At 32.4% G+C, this 26,671-nt stretch overlaps 1 protein-coding gene across 3 annotated transcripts in view; it reads left to right on the top strand.

Annotated features, from left to right (window-relative positions):
• Positions 1 to 26,671, top strand: part of LOC148626796 (plexin-A2-like) — a 100,815-nt gene that overhangs the window by 36,974 nt on the left and 37,170 nt on the right. For all 3 annotated transcript variants that reach the window (XM_088592151.1, XM_088591980.1, XM_088592070.1), the window contains exons 5-8: positions 2,338 to 2,438; positions 7,956 to 8,094; positions 13,068 to 13,233; positions 21,855 to 21,951. In XM_088592151.1, coding sequence (XP_088448277.1) covers positions 2,338 to 2,438; positions 7,956 to 8,094; positions 13,068 to 13,233; positions 21,855 to 21,951 — 503 coding nt within the window. The remainder of the gene's footprint in view (positions 1 to 2,337; positions 2,439 to 7,955; positions 8,095 to 13,067; positions 13,234 to 21,854; positions 21,952 to 26,671) is intronic.

The raw sequence follows: 26,671 nt of genomic DNA, 5'->3' as shown, positions 1-26,671 counted from the left end.
ATGTATTATATAGTGAATCATGAACTCAAATCCCTTATCTTACTCATGCTTGAATATTTATGGTTTACCAGTGGAGAAAATTACTGTTTTGTATTTGTCAGAATGAAAGATAAAGTTAACTGCTATTTTGTGAATTTTGATCAAATATGGAAGATGTTATTGTAATGAAGAATGATTTGTCCCATGAGAGTCTGTGGTAGATGGTTTATTCTGAATAAAACTTCTACAGGCAGTGTAGTTTACTAATTTAACAATAAATAAGTTTATAGAGGAAGATGAATTGAAAACATTTTCTTTAAATTTGTTTAGGGATTTTTGTTTGCATGCAAAAGATATATTAGAGAATATATTAGTTTTGACATTTAGGTTTTGCTAATGAATTATCAAAATATCCAAGGAGTCTTTGTTTCAGACTAGCAATTTTAAGTAAATTATATTGGGCTTAAAAAAGGAAAAGTCTGGTAGATATTGCAAGTAAAGATATTGTTACTCTGTATTCAGTTTCTGACAAGAAGTTTTTACTCAGTTTTTGATGATAAGGGTAGATATTGAAAATCTTTGCACTTAGTTTCTGACATTATTGCAGTTATTGATTCTATTTTTTGCAGTCTGTTTCTGACAATAAGGGTTGATATTGCAGTTATAAATGCTGTTTCTTTGCACTTAGTTTCTGATAGTATGGGTTGATATTGCAGTTTGTACTAAGTTTCTGAAAATGAGGGTTGATATTGCAGTCTGTACTCAGCTTCTGACAATGAGGGTTAACATGGCGGTCTTCGAAATCTCAGGAAGTGTGCCTGGATGGTAAATTTGGGTGTTACCTTTTCGATTTAGAAGTAACATTTGTTAAGATACTGCAGACCTTTAGACTTTGTGTTGATTCAGAGGTTACATTTGTTAAGATACTCCAGACCTTTAGACTTTGTGTCAGTTCAGAGGTTTAGAGGTTACATTTGTTAAGATACTCCAGACCTTTAGACTTTGTGTCAGTTCAGAGGTTACATTTGTTAAGATACTCCAGACATTTAGACTTTTGTGTTGATTCAGAGGTGATATTTGTTAAGATACTCCAGACCTTTAGACTTTTTGTCGATTCAGAGGTGACATTTGTTAAGACTCTGCAGACCTTTAGACTTTGTGTCAGTTCAGAGGTTACATTTGTTAAGATACTGCAGACCTTTAGACTTTAATGTCGATTCAGAGGTAATATTTGTTAAGACTCTGCAGACCTTTGACTTTTATGTCGATTCAGAGGTTACATTTGTTAAGACATTGCACACCTTTAGACTTTGTGTTGATTCAGAGGTGATATTTGCTAAGATACTCCAGACCTTTAGACTTTTTGTCGATTCAGAGGTGACATTTGTTAAGACTCTGCAGACCTTTAGACTTTGTGTCAGTTCAGAGGTTACATTTGTTTAGATACTGCAGACCTTTTGACTTTTGTGTCAATTCAGAGGTAATATTTGTTAAGACACTGCAGACCTTTAGACTGTTGTGTCGATTTAGAGGTAATATTTGTTAAGATACTCCAGACATTTAAACTTTTGAGTCGATTCATTTCCTATGAATATTTTGTGTAATAAAGAAAAAGTTACTATCATTTAAAAACTGTTATAAAATTCATTATTGCAATGCTTGTAATGCAGAATGCATATCAATATGTTTCTGATATTTAGAGGAGTGATATTAAGTTCTTTGCATTTCTCCTGATTCATTTCCTACTAAGATGGTATAGACAATTTCTTTTGACTTTAATTTCTCCTAGCTTCCTGTTACAGCCTCATATTTCTTCCCCACAGTAGTAATTGAGACCAGAGTTACATATCAATTTAAGTGGTAGGAACAATTTATTTCTAGTTTTAAATTAAAATAATGATTTAAGTTTTGGAAAATTAAATAAATTTCCTGTCATAAATGAAGATAGAGCAATAAAAAGCAATCTATCTTCCAGCAAGGTGACTCTATCTGATATTGGTTTGGCTTGTTGCTTGAGGAAAGAAATTACTTTATTTGTTCCAATCTGTTATTACATTGTGTTTGCTGTCACAGGAAAATATACTGCTTTCTGTACAATTTGTAGCAATATGCAAGATTGTTTTCTTTTGCACATCATCATATGCAATGCTTATATATTGGTTTTCATCTTGGCAAATGTAGAAAATACAGGGACTTACTTCTGAAAGTAATTTTAGAAGAAAAATGATGAGATTTAGGAAATAAATTGTATTTTTGTTCACTTTTTGACTCTCCTACCACACAGTTTGACATTATGTCTGGTCGTGATGTTGGTTGAGTAACCCAGCTCTAATGATATAATAAATATTTATTTTTCAGTTGTATAAGTTGGCATTACAAGATTGTAGCCAGTACCAAAGTTGTGGTGAATGCCAAGGTGCCAATGATCCTTTCTGTGGCTGGTGTTCTCTGGAAGACAAGTAAGTACATGTATTACACAGGGGGATACACTTACTTAACCTATTAGTGTGAAAGGTTGGTGTTGCTTTATCATCTTGTAAATAGACTGTAGCATATTGAATTAGTTGGTGATTAAAGTTGACAAACTATACCACATTGTTGCTGATCTTTGATTTTGTTTTTCTTCACAGTCAGGTTTCATGGTCATTCCATTATGATTGTCCATGTTTCATTGTTGCTTTGTATATAAACTCTGGAGTTCAATGTTAAACTCTGATTTTCCACATTATTTCAAACCCCTTGACACTCTTAAGAGTCAATTTGTCATTCCTGCATAAAATCAAAGAAATGTCAAATCAGAGTCTGGCTTGTAACTTACAACATAGGAGTTGTTTTTTTTTTTGAAGAAATGCATTGACATTTTTAAAAACTTTTCATAGCTTGGGTAATATTCAGTAATGTATTGGTGTGGTATTGAGATCTATTTAAACACCACTAGTTACTTCACAGACTTTACTGTATGGTATCTGCATAAATTTGTGGTTTATAGTCTCTCAGTGAGGAACCTTGACACAGTGAAGAATGTGTCTGGTATTCCAGAAGTGTCATAATTGAGCCAAATCTTGTGACAGTAAGGTGTTATCTGTCATATTAAAATGAGGTGTCTGATTACAGCACACCTATGACTTATTATTATAGTCTGGTATAACAGGCCAAGGGTGATAATATTGTTGGCTTTCTCTGCTTTGTTTGGTAAAAAATATATATATATATATATATATATATATATATATATATATTAGGTTTCTGTATTTTGTCTAGAAAAAAATGTAAGTACTTGGTATCTTATCAAAATTAGGCATGTTTGTAACAGGACATGGGATATTGTGCAGAGATTCTGGCTATCCTTCTGTCAGCACTAGTTTGTAGTACCTTACAGCAAAGTATCATTGTAGAGCAGTACAATCTAACAATTTCATACCCTTTAAATTGTATTGATTGAAGAATGAGAAGCAAATGATTTATTTTATTTGGTCTTAAATCTAATTTCTAATGGCCTTTAGCTACTGTCACAATACACCTTGTACCTAAAGTGCACATTCTCTACATTTTTTATATAGAATTAAACAGTGATTAACTATTAAAATCTAATTATATATGTAACATGGATATAACTGTTAATCTGATAATCTGTATGGAATGTTGAGAACAGCCTGTATTGCCCAAATTGGCAATCCCTAATGGCACTTAATGCCTATAAGGGATAAATCTCAGAGTTTTTTGTACACCTTGCATTTTTGGCAAAAATACAGTGTTTAGTGTCAACTTGCTGGATGTCTTTCAAGTATTTGAAGTGGTATTAAAAACTACATGTATTTAAGTCAGGATTTATATGTTAAATTTCAAACAAAGATTTTTACGTATGATTTTCATGTTTAGTTATTTATGTCAACACAAAAAAATCAGACAATGTTAGAAGTTGAAATTTTTTACCACAGTAATTTTGAAAATAAAAAAAATTATGAATTTCACTCACCTTATGTTTTTTTTCTTGTGTTGCCATAAGTGAATGCAGATCTAGTATCAATTTATATTTTGTTGAGACTTTGTTACAACTTCAGCAGTTTCTGTAGTCCACCAGTTACATGACTAGTAATATTTAGATGCATTTAAGTAAAACTAGATCTATAAACAGGTGTTAGATGCAGAATATAATACATGTTATAATCAGCTGTTCTTTTGTGTGTTATCATGCAGACCCTGTGCAGTGAACAAAGGTGATCTTTCCATATTGAGTTATAGTCTCTGTAGAGTTATACCATGATATACTGATATTATCAATGCCAGTCATAATCTGACTATTGTTATGATGTGTACTAACAATAAAATAAGTCTATTCTGAGTTCTGTATTTGTGACCAGATATTACAAATGGGTCAGAATGTCAATATATTTTTTTCTATTTTTTAACCTGTTATTTTGTTGTCATGGCTTGCTCATTACCCTCCTTCTGTGTCAAGTGCTACAGGTGCTTTGCTATTCTTTAATTTTCATCTACTGGAAACTAGCATTGAAGAGCTATGGTTATCAACTTGTCCAAACAGAGTAATGTTCCTCAACCTTACAATTCTCTATGGGGCGTCAGTTGTTATAATTATGGAAATAGCGTTAGGATATTTTCTATTAAACTGACTCATTTCTCTGTGGAATACAAACTTTAACTTCAATTCGTTCCAACCAATTGTTATAATTGCTCCATGTAATATGGCATAAGATTTTCCGTGTATATTGAAATGAGCATTTACAAGAGACAGAACTTGTATAAACATTGACAGAGGATATAAATCACCCTTTATGTTGATATTGGATCGGCTCTGACTTGTTCCTCTTCATTCTGTAGAAATGATTTGATAAATAGTCCTCAGTATTAGGATGGGCTGTCTATGTAGAAATGATTTGATAGATGATTTGGTGTATCTTAGGTGTCTTTTGAGGGAAGTCAAGTGAACAGTCACAATCGATGCTGTTCTTTAGACAAGATATAACATATTAATTTACTTCCTGAATTTCTACTTATCTGCAATCATACCTCTCAGGAGTATTACATTTAGTCTGAATCTCTTCCAAGACAACTTGAAAGTAAAAGTGGATAATATACAATATAATTTGACTAGATTGAATGCATTGAACACAAGCTATGTTATTAGAGCTGGAGTATGATTAGGAGTTTCTGGGTTTTAGTATGATCATCAATTGGTATAAGTAGAATGTCTGTCTCTTTGCAGGAGAAGGTACACTATAATTATTGCTTCATTTTCAATCCTATAGCTAGAAAGCAAGAATTACCTTGAAAAACAAGAACTTGAATTTTCAGTGCTATAATTAAAAGTTGTTAATTGAGGGCTCCATCAGTCAGAACTAGAATAGAAAAAAAATATATTAAACCATGCCAAGATATGTCAATTTCAGATTTTCTGACTACTGGGTTGAAATTACATATCAAAATGTCCCTTATTGCTTTCCTAATCCACATTTTCATAACTGTATAACTACCTATGACATGAAATTCCCTGTTAAGGACCTTGAAAAAGTCACAAATTTGAATCTTTGCAGTGATATGATTGATTTAGGTGTCTTTCATTTGAAAGAATAAATCTGCAGGATAGCTGAAAATACTGAAGCTTTGCCAGACCATTGGATAGCTGAAAATACTGAAGCTTTGCCAGACGTTTTCTGCTGTATTTTGACAATTTTTTTTTAGATGAAACATAATAATCTGCATTGCCAGGAAGGGTATCAATTACTGAATTGAGTACTTTTTCCTTTGATTTTTTGGCAAATGAAAGTATTTTGTTCAAATCATTTATTTTTTGGCAAATAAGATTCTTTGCACTCACTTTAAACTTGGCATTACCAATATTTTGGGATTTTGATTAATTTATGATGACAGCAACTTTAAGGGTGACGTTCATTTGAAGTATTATGAGGTTAGTACAATTACATAACATCATGAACACTTAAATTGTGGAATAAAAGTTTATGGTAAGGAATAAACATGGTCATAGCTATTGACTTTTAATCAAGAACAATTTTCTTAAAGTTGTCCATTATATTCAAAGTTAAAAAGATTTTTTAAGGCAGAGCTTTGCAATGGTTACATTTTACACATACTGAGGTTATTTTTCATTAACTATACAAGATCTATATTACTGGACTGAGGGTAGGATAGAATTGAGGCTGTTAGTGTTGTTTCAAAAAGGTGAGAACTTGGCTTGCAGTCCTCAGTCAGCTTGCTTATTGGATAATTTTAACCTTTGTTGTGCTGTGCCCGTACCTGTTTGGGATTGGCCTTGGTTCTGGCAGTATTAATCTTATTTTAGGAAAGCACAATTGTGTCCATCTGCAAGCAGTGTGACTATGCTTTAAATTGAGGCTATCTATTATAGAGTTTGTTAAAAAATAATGACTTGAGAGCTGAAAGAAGAGGTTACGAGGTTCTGAAATTAATCTATAGTGCTCTATTTTGCCTGGAATCTTAATAAGAATGATGTCTGTCACCACCATTTATATGTTGACCCCCTGTATTGACTACCTCCGCTTTAGATCAAACAGAGGCCAAAAATTGGAAAAAATCCTCATTTTTTCACAGGATTGACCATTTGGGAGACTCCTGACCCCCCACTCATTACTGTAACGAACCTTTTTTGGCTTCAGTGGCCTTTATGGGGTACAGGCTGTGGGATGAATTTGCTTTGGTTTCTGTTTTGCTCCTGTTGAACCCCACATGTACAAAAAAAGCCAGAAATGGACAAAAATGACCATTTTCGAGTGACAGACCCATTTTACCGCATTGGCCCACTCACCCTCCCACCCCATGCACCCCACCCCATGATCAACCATCTTTTAACGTATATATAACAATCATCAGTACCATTGTGCAACTAATTTGCATAAGTTTGCAAAATATCAAAATCTAGACTTTTCGGCATGACAAGGGTTATGAAAATTTTCTATCAATCAGTGAGTTTTCGGTGCATCTCTGTTACACTTACCTGTCTAAGACAATACATATTCTTCCTGATAAATTCCAGACTGGGCCAGTAACATCTATTAAAAAACATCTCTTAAATATGGATTGGGTCTGTGGATCTGAATTATTACTGTGAAAATTTAACACTTAGGGACAGAACATGAAGACTTTGTATATATTTTTCTCCTACAAGTAATAATGAAAGCTGTATGAGGGAGTAGTGTCCAGGGATTTACCCATTAATGTTGATGGCACCACTGATGATAGATTTATAGATTTTATTGTTCTCTATGGGCACATTATAGATAACAAAATAGAAAACATTGCAGCTAAGATGTTTTAAGATATGACATTATGGATAGCCATTCCTACAGGTTTTTTTAACAGTCAAAATGGATCTGGCTTCCAGTTTATGTCAATATTTTGTCACCTGATATAATAGAACAGTTGATGGGAGTCTCTGTAGTGGTGATCTTTTATGGCCTTGTAGGGAATTCCACTTCATTCTTTTAGCACCGAAAAAGTAGGCAAAAATCATAATTACCATTGAAATTTACTGAAGTGATTATTATCAGAATAGAAAGAAAATTAATTGCTGTTTTAGGGAATTGTCAATGGAGACCAAAATATTAATAGGTTAAAAGTTTTTTAGGGTGATATTTCTGATTGAGTTTGAATGAGACAGTTTCAAAAAGGGTATTACTATTTTATCAGGTCTGATTTGTCAACATAGTGAAAATCATGGTTATTTACACAATTATAAATTATATATATTTACTTTATTAATTTAATGTTTAGAAGGTTTTTGATGATTGGTTTTATTTTTTAACCAACCAAAAATAACAGACTCTGGCTTTGTTAACTTTTAAATACCAGGGGTTATGACCCTGGAAACTGTTCTTCAAAAGAAAAGTGTAGAAGAACTATTTGTCTTTTGATTTAACTCTTGAATGAAATTACCAACTGTATGTTCTTGAAACTAATGTTTTATTTATATCTTTTTTTAGATGCAGTTTACGAGAGCAATGTCAAGATCATGAGTCCGCTCTGCGATGGCTTGGATACAAGGGTGAAACCTGTACCAATATTACATCAGTATACCCAGACAAACTCCAGAAAGACAATAAATACTCCAGGACTACCACTGTATGTACTCCATCGCTGTAGGGGTTATTAATATATGATCTCTTCCCTACGGCTGTAGTGTAGAGCTAAGAGGTTACCAATGTATCATCTCTTCCCCATGGCTGTAGTGTAGTGCTAAGAAGCTACCAATGTATGATCTCTTCACCATGGCTGTAGTATAGAGCTGAGAGGTTACCAATGTATGATCTCTTCCCCGCGGCTGTAGTGTAGAGCTAAGAGGTTACCAATGTATGATCTCTTCCCCACGGCTGTAGTGTAGGGCTAAGAGGTTACCAATGTATGATCTCTTCCCCACGACTGTAGTGTAGAGCTAAGAGGTAACCAATGTATGATCTCTTCCCCACGGCTGTAGTGTAGAGCTGAGAGGTAACCAATGTATGATCTCTTCCCCACGGCTGTAGTGTAGAGCTGAGAGGTTACCAATGTACGATCTCTTCCCTGTGGTTGTAGTGTATAGCTAAGAGGTTACCAATGTATGATCACTTCCCCGTGGCTGTAGGGAAGAACTAAGGGGTAACTAATATACAATCAGTCCCCCTTGGGCTGTTGGATACAGCTAAGGGTTTACAACTGTATGTACCTGTTCCCCATGGGCTGTTTTGTAGGGCAGAGGGTCCATGTACCTGTTCCCAAAGGAAGGATAGGGCATAGGGGTCATGCACCTGTTCCCAAAGGAAGGATAGGGCTAAGGGCTATGCTTAACATGGACGATAATGTGATGTAAGTGTATTATCTCTACATAATAATACAAATTAATCATTTGAAGAATTGAAATTCCTTAGAGTGCACAGCTTTCTTTTCATCCTTAACAAAATTGTACCAACCAAGTTTTAAAATTTAAGTTTTGTTTCTGGAGGAGATTGTTTTATCACATGGCTTCTGTGTCACTGCCTTTATCAGTGGACTTAAAGGCACTTTAGCCTCAGATCTTTATATGTATGTTTTCTGTTGTAATGTTCTTCCATTGTGGGAGAACTTCATGGGTTTCTATGGATACTTGAACCAAATATAAAGTCACTGCATGTCAAGACTAAGAATTATTTTATGATTTGACAAATTGTCAAATATCAATTCCAAATGAAAGCGCTTGTCAGAGTCTGTTGTTAATTTAATCAGAATCCCAATAAGATCTTTGTCGGCAGTATTCAAATTACACAATTTCAAAATCCAATTTGTTTGAAAAAAAAAAGTTCCAACTTCATTGTATATGTGTTGAAATACTGAGACTATCTGTTTATGGAAATAAGTCCCTATCACAGTAAATCTGGACAGTTGAAATCAGTAACTTCCTGTGAATCAACTGGTTTCCATATTTGTAAATTGCTGTTTGAGAGAATCTGTAAGGAGAGACGGGTTGTTTCAGATTGGATCGACAGTTTAAGGAAATGGAATTGTAAGAAGCATGCAAATTGGCAATGTAATTTAGGCCTTAGTAATGCATTAAATTACACACTCGCTGTACATATTTGATACATGGTTTTATACTAAATTATGATTAACGAGATAAAAAACAAATGTGAAGAAATGATGCTGTAAGGAATGGTGTCTTAGTCACAGGGAAATACGTGAAGTACACGATAGCAAGAGGGTCACATTAGGGTCACATTAGGTGAGATAGGGATGCCTTATAAAGGATGAGATTATTTACTAGTGTATAATTGGTCTGTCAAACAAACAAATTATTTTCCTAAGGTTCTCACGATTGTCAAGTTATGCAAGCAAAATATGGTAAAATATGTCATTGATGAAATACCAAGAATGTTACTTGCATGAGAAGTAGATTTAGGGTCCTGTAATTCCTATAAGGGCAGTAATGCATCAAAGTTTCTGTCACAATACAATATCTACAGTGACATACTGATGATAAATGTTGCTGAGACAGACAGAAGATCTTCAGGCTCAGATTTCCAATTAGTTTCATATGACAGTGGTAACATTTAGCCCAATAGAGACATGTTTGATTAAAGGTCCGTGGTTACAGAGAGAGCTATAATTTGTTCTCAAAAGTATGTTTAATATCAGGCTCCAGAAATTTTGACAGTCCATGTTGGTCATTTTTTTTTACTTCAGCAAACAAAATCGGATGTTTGTGTCAGTCTTTTAAATGCTCATATTGAGAATAAACTTTAAAAACTTATTTTTTTGTAGTCATTTCAAGATAAATATTGGAATTTCTGTTATTTCGTCACATGCTATTTACCGTTCAACATGTGGTTGTCATCTGTAAATGCTAGTTTCCTATTAGTCTTTACCATGCTTGTGGTTGGCTTATGCCTTACACTTCTGGCCGCCTCGAGTCTCAATTTGAGAATTTCCTCAGATCCTCCGTTTTTAGCTCACCTGGCCAAAGGCCATGTGAGCTATTGCCATCACTTGGCGTCTGTCGTCGTTGTCGTCCGTCTTCGTTGTTAACAATTATACAAAACTCTTCTCCTCTGAAACTACTGGACTGATTAGAACCAAACTTAGTTTAAATGTTCCTTGGGGTATTCTGCATTGAACTGATATGGGGATTTTTGATTCATCGAAAAACATGGCCGCTAAAAATAGAACATAGGTGTCAGACAGTAGATTTCACATACATCTCCAAAACTGTTAGGTTTAACTAAATTCTGACCTGGTAAAAGTGTTCAGCATGATGAGATCTATCTCTGGTCAAATTTTAGTTTTAATCCATTAAGCCATGTTGGAGTTATTGCCTTTTTTCAACAATTTTTGCTATTTTTAATGTTATTTCTTTCAAAAATCTTCTCCTCTGACACTACTTGACCAATTGAAACCAAACTTTGTATGAATGTTCCTTGGAATATCCTGTATAGAACTGATGTGGGGATGGTTGATTTGTCGATAAAACATGGCCGCCATTACTAAAAATATAACATAGGGTCAGACAGTGGTATTCAAATATATCAACAAAACTGTTAGGTTTAACTTAACTCTGACATGGGGTAGAAGTGTTCAGCATGATGAGATCTATCGTTGGTCAAATTTTAGTTTTAATGCATTAAGCCATGTTGGAGTTATTGCACTTTTTCAACGATTTTTGCTATTTTTAATTTTATTTCTTTCAAAAATCTTCTCCTCTGACAATACTTGACCAATTGAAACCAAACATAGTATGAATGTTCCTTGGGGTATCCTGTATAGAACTGATGTGGGAATAGTTGATTCGTCGATAAAACATGGCCACCGTTACTAAAAATAGAACGTAGGTGTCAGACAGTAGTTTTCATATACATCTCCAAAACTGTTAGGTTTAACTAAATTCTGACTGGGTAAAAGTGTTAAGCATGATGAGATCTATCTCAGGTCAAATTTTAGTTTTAATCCATTAAGCCATGTTGGGGTTATTGCCCTTTTTCAACGATTTTTACTATTTTTAATGTCATTTCTTTCAAAAATCTGACATTATTTGATCAATTGAAACCAAACTTGGTACGAATGTTTTTTGGTGTAACCTGCATAGAACTGATATGTGGATTATTGATCCGTCAAAAAACATGGTAGCAGTTACTAAAAATAGAAATACAGTGTATGGGTCAGACAGTAGTTTTTCGCACATAACTCCAAAACCATAAGGTTAAGCCAAATTCTTTCAATAGCTGAAATGATCCTTATTATTAGGACTACTTAAGTCCTTAGGGATAATAGTTGTCAGATGAGGTCTCACTAACCACTTCTAAAGTTTCCATTACTTTACATGTTAAACAAGTAATTTTCAATGTTTCACTGTGAATTCCCAGGACAAATGACACCAAAAAGTTGCGTACCATTGCGAAGCTTGGAAAATAAGGCTTTCAAAATCATTATTCTAATGGTATGATGACCGTAGAAATTCTTCACAAAATTTACTTGAATAAATAATACTGAAAATCCACAGTTTTACCTTTTCTGCTAACAGACATCATGGAGGCAAATTACTCACACATATAAGCAATATTCATACACTTTTGTAGTAAATTACAGATATGATTTTAAAGTACACATTCTCAGCTTTATTTTAACTACTTTTGATCAGAATACACACAGAAATAATGCACTTACAATGCATATTTCTATGTTCAGTGTGTTTTTGGTACTACATAGGTGGGGGTGGGGGGTGGGGGGTCCATTTGTCCCGGAGGTGGTTAGTGAGACCTGACTCCTTGTAATAGTTATTTCCTTTGAAAGGGGAAACATGACTTTTTTTTTTTTTTTTTTTTTTTTTTTTATAAAGTTTTCAGTCAATATCTTGAAAACAGTGATAGATAAAAAGAAACTTTCATTTGTTGAAAAGATCCTTATGATAAGCCCTACCAAAGACTTCTTGAGTGAAAATTGTTGGACAACTTCTTGTTAAGTTTATTGCCTTTGAAAGGCAAAATTCAACCAGATGGGCGATTCAGGCTCCTAAGTGCCTGTTCTTTAAATTTTCAATTTCAAGTGATCTGATTTGTGTAAATTTGAAGGATTGGAGGAGAATCTCAAATTGAGATTTTTTATGAAACCAGACACTGAATTCTTGATATAAAGATATTATCAGTAAACATGCAGTATTAATTGAGATAAGCAAAGTTGTAAGGAATAAGAACTAATGGAGAAATGATTATTAGAGCATTTCAATATGTACTGCTTCATAATTCTAACATGACCTAATTTGAGGTATTTTAAGAATTCAACAATTGAAATAGTCTACATTTTATGCTGTTTTGTCTCTGCTTTGAAAGTGTCTCCTGTTACATTTATCAAATAATAAAAAAAAACATGTATGTGAATTAAGTAGTACATGAATATGTTTGTCTGCACATAAAGTATTTGTTATCCTTGAAATATTTTGCTAAAGTGGGTGAATAGTGTTTCTATTGAAATAGTTGTAGGCATTTATGGTGAAAAATATACAACACAGCATATAACCGATAATACCAGATACAATTATCACATGTTAACTACTTACAAATGGTTTTTAATTGATAAATGTTACCATGTAATTTCAGTTGACATTGAACATCTCCAACCTACCAATGAGTGCAGGACCATTCAAGTGTCAGTTTTCTGCAGGCAGGACTATCCTTCACACCAAGGCTAACAGAACATCATCTAATACTGTTACATGTGAAACACCACCACCAAACACTATCCCACAATTCCCTGTTGATCAAGGTAAGAAACCAAGAGTAGCTGCCAGTAAATGTACAATCATAGATATATGACTTAGGCTTTGCCTATGAGGGATGGAGCTATTTGTGACTTTTGATGATGCAATGCAAAATTATTGGTTATTACCAAGGAGTAATGGGAGACATCATAGAATACCCCCTGTGCAGGGGCATTAAAAGTTAAACACAATCATTTTCGACAGAATGATTTTGAGCCATTGATGTTCATTGACCCCTGACATTGCTAACACTTCATGGCCAGGGGGGAAGGGTTCGAGGGGTTCTGATGAACCCCCTTTGAAACCAACAAGCACTATTAAACTTGGCATTTAGATTGATAGATTGAAGTCTGACTATTAAAGTCTAGATTCGTGAGTTGATGTAACCCCCTCCCCTTCACAAATTTCTGTTACAGACATGCGCTTAGTCTGCATTCAATAAAAGATTTTGGTATATTTACAAGAAACCAGTGAGAACTATAACTGCTGGTAACACTGATCAGTATATCGTATTAATTTATAACTTATTACAATAGAGGGAAGTGCACCATTTGTTTAATTTTCCTGTTTTTTTTTTCTCTTCCAATGAACAATATTTTATCAGTCTTATCTGGTGTCCATAGATGTAGTTATCCAGTGATTATTTCAAGTTCGATGTGTATCTGTCTAGTATTAGTCAGGGTCCTTGTATCATACAATAAACAATGTCATCAATGCCAGACTTCTGTTCAGGAAAACTAAGTACTATATTTTCCTGTCACAATGGTTAACTTCCTCTAACCCCTTTATAAGTTTATCCACTGGCTTTTGTTTTTGGGTTGACTGTTGAATAGTTTTTTTTTACAATTCTTAAATAGTATTTTTGTAATAATTTAAAAACCATCTTGAGTTTTGATGTTATCTGACCCTTGAAATGAAGTATGACTTAAACCTGGTGTATTTTGATAGAGATCTGACCAAAAACTGTAATATGAGTGTAGTCTCTTGGAAGGTGTCTTCCTGTACTTAACTAAGAATGGGTCCTTCATTTGTAGTGTCATGGTAAAACAGATAGAAAGATGTCCTTTATGTCAACATTATCCATGATCAATTTTAACCTTTTACTGTTGCTTAGTTTATAGCATTTCATTGGTTTAATTGTGTGTTAATGTGTAGTGACAAGTGCCATCCAAGCATCAGTTAGATTCCAATAAGGAATCTACATAAGTAGAAATCTAAATGTAATGAAAAAATAAGTACTATTTGATTCCACCTGCATCCTGACCTTGAGTGACCTAGAGGTAAAGGTATTTCTATATTCCACTTTATTGCTATATCTGCAGACATAATTATTAGAATATTAGGGTTTTGGTCTTATATATTAAATAAAATCATTGATTCAGGAGAGGTTTAAGACAAAGTTTTTTCATTACCCTAATCTGTTAAGAGTTAAAACTAGTGAAATTGATTGCATTTCCTCCTAGTGGGATTCATAGGATTAAATTCGGGTCATTGACAAAAGAATTTATGACAAAGAATACAAGAAATTAGAAGTCTAGATTACTAACTGGTATTTGGGATTTTTAATTAAAAGTCTTTAATGAAACTTATCTATTGTTAGAGGTGCAGAGAATGTGTGACGAAGAGTTTGGGCTCTTCCTTATTTGTTAATGCTGATATTAACATACGGCTTTTAAGGGCTTAACATTGTCATTACCTGGTTAAAAAGTGAAATGTTATTTTATAAAGAAAAATATTGAGTTGTATTCATTAATCAATTTCTTCATTGCTTATTACATATAAATTGTGTAGTCAATAGAACAGATAGATGTCAAGAGATTCTAGAGCAGTAAGAGCTATTTGAAACCTTGTTGATATTTTTTGAAATGATTTTAGCTGTGCTCCAAGAAGTATATAACCATGATTTACAATTATTGGGTAGTTCTATGAAAGTACTACAACTACTACTACAAATAATACATTGTATTTTGAGAGGGTAACACAGTAAGTTTACAAGAACTTCCCCGAGGAACTCGTGCAACACAAATGGAGTCAGAAATTATATACACATAAGTCTGTTTACAAACATGTCAAAATAGTACAAGAAAAACAAAACAAAAAACAAACGAAAGAAAAGTTACTAATACAAGTATGTATTATTGTTATAAAATACATAGACACAGCTGTATTGGTTAATAAATCACTTGTCACTCCAATTCTGCTTGATTTTATGTTTAAAGCAATTTGTCTTTGAAATATTACATAATGTACTGGGTAATTAATTCCATAAAATTGAACCAGAATATTCAAAAGATTTTCTGTAAAGTTCAATTTTGGGTTTTTGGACTACAAACATTTTGGTTTTTTTGCTTCTCATCAAGTAAGTGTGATTTGTAGAAGCATAGTTGAACTTATCTATAAGATATTTTGGAGCCAGACCTTTACCTATTTTATGCTTAAGCAAATATTTATGATATTTAATCCTATGATCAACATTTATAATACCAAGTTGTCTGAATAATGGGGCAGAGGGTGACGTATAATGACATATAGTCAGCATTTAGTATCAATCTAGCTGCTTTCTTCTTTAGTTTCAATATTCTATTCAACTTCACATTACTACATCGACCCCATACAATACAACAGTAATCTATCAGAGGTACTATGTAACCATTATAGAAAGTTTTCCTTGTTTTTATACTAGGAAAGTAATTTATTTTTGACAGTAAATAAATTCTAGAAGACAGCTTTTTTTTACAAATTGGGTTCTCTTCATGTTAGACAGTTGTCAATTTTTACACCAAGTAGTGTTTTGCATTATGACTTGTTTTACATCTGATAGAATTTTCAGTTCTGGTTGACAAGTTAGTGATAACAATCTTTGTCTTGTCCCAATTAACATAAGTTTAGTTTTGTTTGAATTAATGTACATGTTATTATTCTTACACTACTTTTCTATATTAAATAACTCATTTTGCATTTCTCTCTGCAAGTCATTGGTATTTCTCCCTGTTATATGCAAAGTAGTGTCATTTGCATATAAGTCAGTTTTACAGCTATTAGGGATAAGTCATTGATGAATAATACAAATAGCAGAGGCCCAAGAATTCAACCTTGAGGAACACCATGTTTAATTTGTCTTCTCTGATGAGACATCGTGGATGTTTACTTGTTGTGTTCTTTCACTTAAATAAGATTTTAGGAAATTTACAGACTTGTCACAAAATTGATACATCTTCAGTTTTCTACATGGAATATCATGATCCACTAAGGCCGTTTTTTTTTAATTTACAAGTACAGCTAGGTTAATATTACCATTTTGCAACTCTTGTAACCATTGATCAATAATATTTATGAGTGCTGATTGACAGATTGTGAAGGTTTCAACAGTTCAAATTACTACATTGTAATAGGCAATAGATAGCTTGGCCAAATTCATAAATGTACTTTCCTGTAATTTTTGTTTAACAAATTTACCGATATATCATGTCGTGGGAGTGACTTTGATTGAATAGAATAATCCAAGCTTGTAAATTCAGTTTGATAAAATTCCACTGAAAACAATGGCCTTAGGATATTCTGTAAAGAAGAGGGCTAATCCTGACAATTTTTAAATTGCTAGAAGTAACCCTATAAGTGGTCTAATATATATCAGATCTACTGGTAGTTTTTTTTTGACAGTTTGCATTTTACATTTGGCTAAATTAATATTATTGAATGGTTAGAAATGAGAACCTAAGTTATGATACAATAACTCTTTACTTAAAAGTTTTGGCTAACCTCTTTACCAAATAGTTATTGAGTCTACCCAATCCATACATTTTAGTTAAGATGTGAGGAGTTAATTTTTATAGGTTGTATCATTGTTGACTGGCTAAATGTCAAAGGTCATAGCTATATTTTAAATAAAATTTGAATTATTTGTAATAATCATATTAATAGGATAAAATGTCGACAGTAAAGGTAATCTAATTTTTGAATTCATAACTTTTTTGGGTAAAAAATACCCAAGGTAATTTTACAAAAGCCAAATGTACTTACGATATGAACTCTGTCAAGTACAAAATATTTGTGGTAAAATAATATCTTGTTTTCTGAAACATAAAACTTTAAATCAAAGCCAATATATGACATATAAATGATTAAGCAATTGTAATTAGTTGATTTAAGATTGTACATGTATGCAGTTAGACAATGGGTGTATCCCTCTCTGACAAAGGGAGATAATATCTTGTCTACATATTTGTTTGGGGTGGTGGAATGTTTTGAAGTTAAGTGTCAAACATTCCCACAAGTTACAATATCTAACATCTTGTTCAATGTTCATTCATAAAGACCAACTAAGATGTCAGAAATATTCTGCTTTGTATGAGAAATGGCAGTATTTTTCAACCATATAGAAGATAGATCTCCTGAGGCAAAGAGTGTTCAAAGTATCTCTGTAACGAGGAATATATCCTCTGATCATCTAGGTTTTGATTACTGTTTGAAGCATAGCTGTCAACACTCATCTCATAAAAGTATATTTCCATGGAATCTAAGTCACATGATTTCCATCTTTTGTTAGTGATATGGATTACCATGACATTCTTCGTTATGCCAACCACTTCAAAGTCTGCAAAAAAAAAAATCCATTTTAATTTCATATTTTGACATCTATGGTGTAATTTATTTTTGAAGAATGTTCCTGTATAGTTTTTATTGTTTTGATATCATGTATCTTCCATAGGATGCTTTAAATGTTTTTTTTTTGTATTGTTAGTGCTATGTTCTGTGGGAAAATGACTTAAATTTGGATATTCGTCATTCCGTTGACAGCATTACATAATCACAATCAGACATGGTTACCACATTGCACTCAATAATAGTTTTTTTAGTGAATTCCTTGGTTCTGTTGGCATTTTTTTTCTGTTTTCTTTTACCACGTGCAAGTGCTTGCACCTTGTTACAATATTAACTTAATTTACCCATGATGCAAACTTGCTCTTTAACATTTTGATTAAAGTGAGATAAAATTAGTAGCAGAAAAGCAAATGAACTCTCAAGGATTTTGGGCGTGAGTGTTGTTTTATAATGGATGTAATGCATTTCTCATATTTCAAATTCTATTTTGTAGATTTCATGATAATTTAAAAAATTCTATTCCACATTTTATGATCTGCTGTAATCATGTTTTCTCAAATGCTGAAGATTTTTCATTCTGCCAATATAGAAAAAATATTTTTTTTATTAAACTAAATAATCCCTTGACTGTTGCCAACTTGTCCAATCTTCCACTTTCTTTAATCTTGCATTAAACATCATGTCTATATTTCTTTAAGCTCAAATTAGTTATGTTTCTATAGAAAAAAGAAGAAGAATAAATATAAAGAAAAAAAATAAAGTGCAAAACAAACATTTGATTGGAAATCTAGTCCTTGCCACATATATCTGGCATTACTATAAGATGTGACCACATCAGTGTTACATCTTCACCATCAAGTGTGATGACAGGTTTACTATTATCATGTAGAAACATCACTCTTTTTTTTTGCTCTTTAAGACTGCGATATCAATAATATTACAGAGTTAACCAGAATCTAGATACAAACTCCTGTTTTTTTCTGCAGATCATTTTTACATAGAATATATGATATAAACAGTGGTACACTGTACTCAACACATAAGTATATTGTTTTTCTAAAGAAATCTTTGACATACTGTTGTGATAATGCCTTGTCTTGAGTGCCTTCATTGAAGACAACCTATGGTGTATACAGTTTGTCCTGAATATTAACCCCTCTGATTTTGAATGACCCTTTTGTTGTTGTGTTTATAGTTTTATTGTTAATTATGTAATGTCATAAAGACTGTTATACAATTATTGTTAGACAGTTATAAAAATATAATGATACCTAATACTATATTAGTTGATCTTAATGTGTCATGATAAATATATGTTCCTTTCTTTGGAGAAAAAACTTGTGATGTCAAGGGAATTGTATTATAATACTGTATTCCTGTATGAAGCCTTATTCAGGCTTTAAATGAAGGAAGTTAAAAAACATGTCAAAGTATTGTAATGAATTACATAATCAGCACAAAATTCTATTTCAGCTGGTTATAAATGATAAATAAAAACCATGAAGTAGATTTGGTGCTGTACTTTGGGAATTTCATTGCATAATTCTCACTAAAGTTTAATTCTAGTGCCTGTGAATTATGCAGTATTATTCCATACTGATAGTTTTCTACACTTCCTAGGACTTTGCATGTTTTTTAGGGACTTAGTTGCATCATTATGAGAAATATAAATGGATTATAGAATTCTGATTTAAACTTTTGTATATGTCATTATGAATTTTAGTTTTGTTTGGAAGAGGGGTTAAGTGTATTGTCTCCCTGGAGCATATGTAGCTGATGCCTTTAGCAGTATTGGAATCTTTCATTAAATTTCTGTTATCTTTGAAGTGGACATAACATGCACTTTCTTTTTTTTTTCATTCTTCATGATCTTTTGTCTTGGCTATATCACAATGGGCTTAGATGTGTGGATTTATCACCATGAGTTCTTCTTGATCATTCGTCTTGGCTACATCACAATGGGCTTAGATATGTGGTTGTATCTCCATGAGTTCTTCTTGATACTCCGTCTTCGCTATATCACAATGGGCTTAGATATGTGGATGTATCACCATGAGTTCTTCTTGATCATTCGTCTTGGCTTTATCACAATGGGCTTAGATATGTGGATGTGTCACCATTTCTTCTTGATCCTTCATCTTGGCTATATCTTTCATGTCTTTTGACAGTGGGCTTAGATATGTGGGTATATCACCATTTCTTCTTTGTCCTTCATCTTGGCTATATCTTTCATGTCTTTTGACAATGGGCTTTGATATGTGGTTGTATCACCATGAGTTCTTCTTGATCATTCGTCTTGGCTATATCTCAATGGACTTAGATATGTGGATGTATCACCCTGAGGGAAATGATGAAAATCATGTGATCTTTTCCTTTTTTAACATCATACACATATTGGCAGGGGTATTAAAAGCTCTAGCTTTATGCAGTTTTTGAACTTGTTACTAGTTTAAAGTGCATGTACATGAAAAGTGCCAAATTGAATCTTAATGAAGCATAAGACAACAACACGTTTATTGTAGGTATTCTTCTTTAAGTTTTATAATAGGGAAGTGGTAAATCAAACATTAGAAGTTTTTCTTGAAAGGTTGCCATGGATAAAATTGTTTTAGTTAAAAAAGTTTTTTTCATGTTGTCTTCAGATAAAACATTATGGTTAAATACATGTATGTAAATGATGTAAGTCAATAGTATGGACTTAGTTTCTTTTAACATCTTCAGATGGATGTGTTAAAACTCAATTTTTATTACTACTTAAGCAAGAGATTTTGTCTCTGGGATTATTTTGGGGTTTTTGATCCTTTAGGATCAAAATACCTTATGTCACCGGTCAATCACTGGAACTTCCCTACTATTTCTGAACACTACACAAATATAGTCCAGATGTAATTCCTTTTATATCATTCAATACCTCTTTTATAACAAGTAAACATACTTCTTGCAATATATCAGCTCAATAATATTCTGTTATTCATACAAATAAAGTTAAGATCTAGTCTTCATATCAACTCAAGATTTGAGGGACTGCAGGAAAATTCAAATTGATTAAAGTGTCTAGTTTTTGAAAATCTTGTGTTACGGAAATTATTTCTTCAGCTGATATTGGTTTTATTTAAATTTAATCGTTATGTAGGATAAATACTCTGTTAATATAACTTTTGAATGTAAATGCACGTAAACGTTTTTCTATATTTAAAATTGGGGAAAAAGGTGAAGTGGAACAAAAATTGTAAATGTGTGTGAAGTTGAATCAGTAGTATAGATTAGCTTTCAGTTTATACATATTAAAAAAGGACAGTTCTTCATAGTATTTTAAATGCAATGTATGATCACAATTTTATTTAACATCATATAATATTTGAATTTTGTTCATGCTACAATTTTCACAAGAATCAAAAACTGCCAGTGCTATCAGCACTTTGATTTAATTTTTCCTTTCTCTGTTTGTGACATGAAGGGAGTAATGTCTTATTGTTTGTTGACTTCCATGGACAATTAGTAGCAAATTATCAATAATAGCCAAGTTATTGGTACACCAATGCCATTTCTGTATAAATAAGATAAATCTATGAGATGAATGCTTGCTCACTTATAAGGCTTGCTTTCATTATATGGAGTTATGTTACTGAGAGATATCTTATATGTAACTCATTTCTAAACTTGCTGTGTCTTGTTGATTTTTGATGAAGTTTTATTACTATCATTGATACTTTATATGTACTTCTCCTAATAGAGACCTCATTGGTTGGTGGTAAAAAAAATTCTGTTAATGTGTTAACTCTTCCAATGCAAGAAACCACAAAAGAAGGGTCTCCTTCAACTGTTCCCAGTCAATTGAGAACATTAGAATGTCTGTATCATCTAAGTAAACTAAGTATAACATAGATATGTTGTCTTGTGTCTCTGTCTGTCTGTCTTATAAAACTTGTCATTTTATAAATGAAACAGAAAAAGAATTTCAATAATGAACATCTGACGCTCAGGTAAAACTTGAATATTTATTTTGATTTTAATCTTTTTTCAGATTATATCAACATGAACCTTTCAGTTGTCATCAACAATACTCTGTTTGTGACCACCAACTTCATCTTCTTTGATTGTGAAGTTCATAGTGATGATGCGTAAGTAACATGATATCATTGACCTTACATGGTTCCCTTAGTTACTATTAACATATACATGTATGAGTGTATTTTATATGTTTAGTGCTGTGATTCCTTCATATCAAAGAAAGAACACTTGAAATACTATACCTGGTGTATTGTGTTGATGGTACATGCTTGACTGAAACAGAAACAGATCAGGAAAAAAAAACACTCACTTGGTCAATCTTTATTAGGTCAAATGTTGGCTTAGATACTGCAAAGGCACATTATATTTGAGATACATGTAGGTTAATAGGTTAAAGTGTGCAGTCTATATTTGAGATACATGTAGCTTTAAAATGTTCAGTCTATACAGATATTACCAAGCTGGTTCAAGTGTTCAGTCTACATTTTAAACATGTATTATCAGGCTGGTTGAAGTGTTCAGTCTAGATTTGAGATACTTGTAGTACCAAGCTGGTTGAAGTGTTCAGTCTAGATTTGAGATACTTATAGTACCAAGCTGGTTTAAGTGTTCAGTCTAGATTTCAGGTACATGTAGTACCAAGCTGGTTTAAGTGTTCAGTCTAGATTTCAGGTACATGTAGTACCAAGCTGGTTTAAGTGTTCAGTCTTGATTTCAGGTACATGTAGTACTGAGTTGGTTTAAGTGTTCAGTCTTGATTTCAGATACATGTAGTACCAAGCTGGTTTAAGTGTTCAGTCTAGATTTCAGGTACATGTAGTACTGAGTTGGTTTAAATGTTCAGTCTTGATTTCAGATACATGTAGTACCAAGCTGGTTTCAGTGTTCAGTCTTGATTTCAGGTACATGAAGTACTGAGTTGGTTTAAATGTTCAGTCTTGATTTCAGATACATGTAGTACCAAGCTGGTTTAAGTGTTCAGTTTAGATTTGAGATATGTGTAGTACTGAACATGTTAAGGTGTTTGGTTTAGAATTGAGATACATGTATTTCTGAGCTGCTTTAAGTGTTCAGTCTAGATTTGAGATACTTGTAATACCTTATAATTGTTGAGAAAAAATAACACAAAACTTTCATCATCAAACCATTTTATAGTCAATAGATGTCTTATTTCTGCTTCTTATCATTAGATTTTTAATTAGTATTCATCTGTCTATAAACCAACCTTATAAAAAAGCTTACAGGTGAAGATCCAGATATACATGTATTGAATGAGGTACCAGGTCATTGTTGCCCTAATAATACCCAAAATCAACAAAAATTTTAAAAAGAAGGGGATGTTGCCACTGTCATACCTTGGATCTACCAATTGCTTACTTACCACAAACATAGTAGTTTGTGGATACATTCATAGTCCCAAGCAGAAACCTACAACTTTGTGACTTGTTGGAGTCTGTATGCCATTTACCACTGTTTAAGATAACATGTTAAAAATCTGCTTAGTCTGGTAGTTTGATTTACATTAGGGTTTGAATTAAAATGTTGCCAGCCTTGAAATGCATGGAGTGCATGCCATTGGACATTATGTTATAGTCAATCAATCAATCAATCAATCAGTAATTCAACATTCAAATTTCAGTTCTAGATGTGACAATTTGGATATGATGGTCATATTCTGGATTCTTGCTAGTACCCTGGCATGACATTAGACTGTAGGAATTATACACATTTACAGCTATTTATTGCTGGTGAATTTTTCTGCATTATATTGGATTTATTTTAATAGTTTTAACTCCAAAACGTAGATTTAATAAGTAATTGCTTCAACTCATTATCAAATGGAAAGTGTAAGGAGTATGATACAAATTTTAACTTTTGGAGAATTGATGGAGGATGTATAATTCAGTCACTGCTGCTCCTGGAAAATGGAAATTGTTTGGTTTACTTTAATTACATTGTCAGAACATGGGTAGATTTTACTAGAAGTCAGTTTTATGCAGATTATCTTAGAATTAGTTAGGGCTGCAAAGATATATCTGAACCCCAAACTATATGTATTGCGATATTGTGGACAAATGACAATATGTATTGTGACCAAATACCTATTAGGTTGTGGCTCTAGTTCTATGCTGGTTTCTATTTTTTCGATTAAGGCCGCTTACATTAATAAAAATAAATAACGCAGAACACAAGTTTTGCACACAGCATAAAAACAAAGATTGCTTTTTTTCAAATTCAATATTTAACAATGTATTAATGAATAAGTGATACAGCACATTTATATTCTAAAAAAAATATCAATCTCATCAGTATCATAAGCTACCTCACTTGTGTATCATATTGTTGGGCAAAATGCCCCAATATATCACGGTACAGTATATTGTTGCACTAGTGTAAAATATTGATGAGGAATAAATCAAACTTCCAGAATTTCTTGTACTTATTTCATTGTTCTTTTCCAAATTGTCTCTAGGATTTTACTCTTTGATAAAATCAAGAACCTTTTTATATGCAGTCAGTCTCAATCAATAATAATAATATATTACTTTGTCATAGAGAATGAACAAATGTATTTTTTACTTTCCTCATTGTCTGTCTGTCTGTCACTTTTATTCTTCCTATCAATAAATGTATTTTAGAAACTACTAATCGATGATCATAATTGAAAAAAATGTGCTTCATAACAACATACAACTCTTAAAGTTGGAAATTTGAAAAAAAGTTGGCAGCCATTTTGTTACCAGCAGTTTTTGTTTGTATACAATGCCCATTACTAATTGTGGAAAAGACTGAAAAAAAAAAACATGATTAAGTTGGTTTTAAGAGTTTTTGACCCATTAGATTCTGTAATCATCTTTAAAACAGGACCAACACTTCATCTGTCGTTTTTTACTGAAAAAAATTGGTCTATGCCAACAGATATTCGGTATTTAATCATGGAAGTCAAAGTCGTATCTGATCTTCTGCATTAAATTGTTTTATGGTTATGCTGTATGTTGAATGAAAGCCTGTCAAGTAGGTCAGTGTGTGTCTTTTTCTGCTTAAGACTTGAGTAAGTTGATGAATAAGTGTCTATACATGTTATAAAGAAATGAGAGAAGATCCTCGTCGGATCCAGTTACAGAGTAACAAGGGCTTGATTAAAGGATGTGGTGTCATTTTATTTTCACTTTTTTTTTGTGGTGGAGTAAGTTCTTATAAGAACTGATATGTTATGTTGTAAGTAGGCTGTTTAGAGTGAGAAAGGAAGAATCCTACATTATATATTTTTTTTTACATGTAGGAAAAGTTGAAACATATGTTATGTCCATAGGAAGAACATGTTACATTTCATTTTCTTTGCAATGACTGCATCTCAGCTGTTCATACATTTCTGTATGGTATAACCAAAAAGCTTTCAATTTCTGGATAAACCATATTACAGATTTCACTGGCTTTTTTTTGCATTTTATTTTATGGTTCGGTTTTACAGAAAAATAAAGAAAAAATTAACAAATAACAAGAAAACTAGTACCTTCTTTTATTGAATGGTAAATGTTTTCAAATCTTATCTTCCTCTCACATGTATTATGAATAAAGAAATTGCAACTTTTTTCTTTAATCTGACATTATATTGCATTTGAATGAAAGGTATAAGAATTAATCTTGACTTTAATTGATATATGTAGTATTAATTCTCAAATACAGGTCTTCTGTGTTTTCATACAATGTTCTGTGTTTGTAAATCTCTGAAGATTGAAAACAGTATTGTGAATTGAAATGATATCAGTGACAAAACGTGACTGAATTGACTAGGATTATAACAAGCCATGATGCGTCCCAGACATGCAATGTTTTATCTAACTCTGACTCAATAAAGTTCTTAATCTTCTCAAACTTGATTGCCATTCATAAAAACAGTGTTAAGATATTATATCAATATTATATCAGATTTTTCTTGAGGGTGCCAACCACTTATTTGAGTTACATTTATATAAAATTTTGGTGGGTTTGTATTGTAGGTAGGCTTTTTTCTTGTTGACCTGAGGGTACTTGAGGACACTAAGTATCTAAAGTTAACCTTATGGTGAGATTTGTTGTTTGGTAAATATGAATGAATTCATTGTAGGTGTAGGAGAAACTTCATTCACACTGAGGTCAGATTTTTACTATGAATTTGGTTGGTATCAAAGGTTTATCAGTTTTTTCTTTTACGTGTGTGTAAATATTGACTCACCTGTCTGGATACCTGTTAATCACCTGTGATGTAATTATTTCATCTATAAGGTGTTATAATTGGTGCTTGTGTTTCCTGTTGAAGACAGATCCAGTCGTTGCTGTGTAATGTTTAGTAATATTAAAGTATTGTAAAGACACACTGTAAAGCAATAAGTTTCTGATAGCTTTTGTGGCATTTATATTGCACAAAAATCCTATAAATTAAATTTTAAAAAAAATTAGGGTTAAGATTAAAACCAACTATTTGAAGTGTTTTAAGGATAATGTTTTTGAAGTGCTATCCAATTTTGATTTGATTGTTCTGCACTGTATAATTTGAAGAAATCATTCTGAGCTTTGATGTTCGGGAGCATATTACTTCGACAAATTAACTTTTCAGTAGCGACAGCTTAATAATAATGTAGTTTCAATAAAATTTTGTTGGATGAAATTTAACTTGTAACACTGAAATGATCCTTGAAATGAAAGAGAGGTACTGCCTGGAGACTTAATGGATTTGTTTATTGTCCTGTTATGTCCTGACTCAAATAATTCTAAGTATATGTTGATAAATTTTGTCATATCAATCATGAAAGTTTCTTCCAAATAAAAACAAACAAAACAAAAAACATA

The sequence above is a fragment of the Perna viridis genome, chromosome 1, assembly GCF_037379345.1.
Source record: "Perna viridis isolate PV_CMFRI_1.1 ecotype Kerala chromosome 1, ASM3737934v1, whole genome shotgun sequence".
Taxonomy (NCBI): domain Eukaryota; kingdom Metazoa; phylum Mollusca; class Bivalvia; order Mytilida; family Mytilidae; genus Perna; species Perna viridis.
Note: the sequence above shows the minus strand (reverse complement) of the source record. Positions and strands in the feature narration are given on the sequence as shown.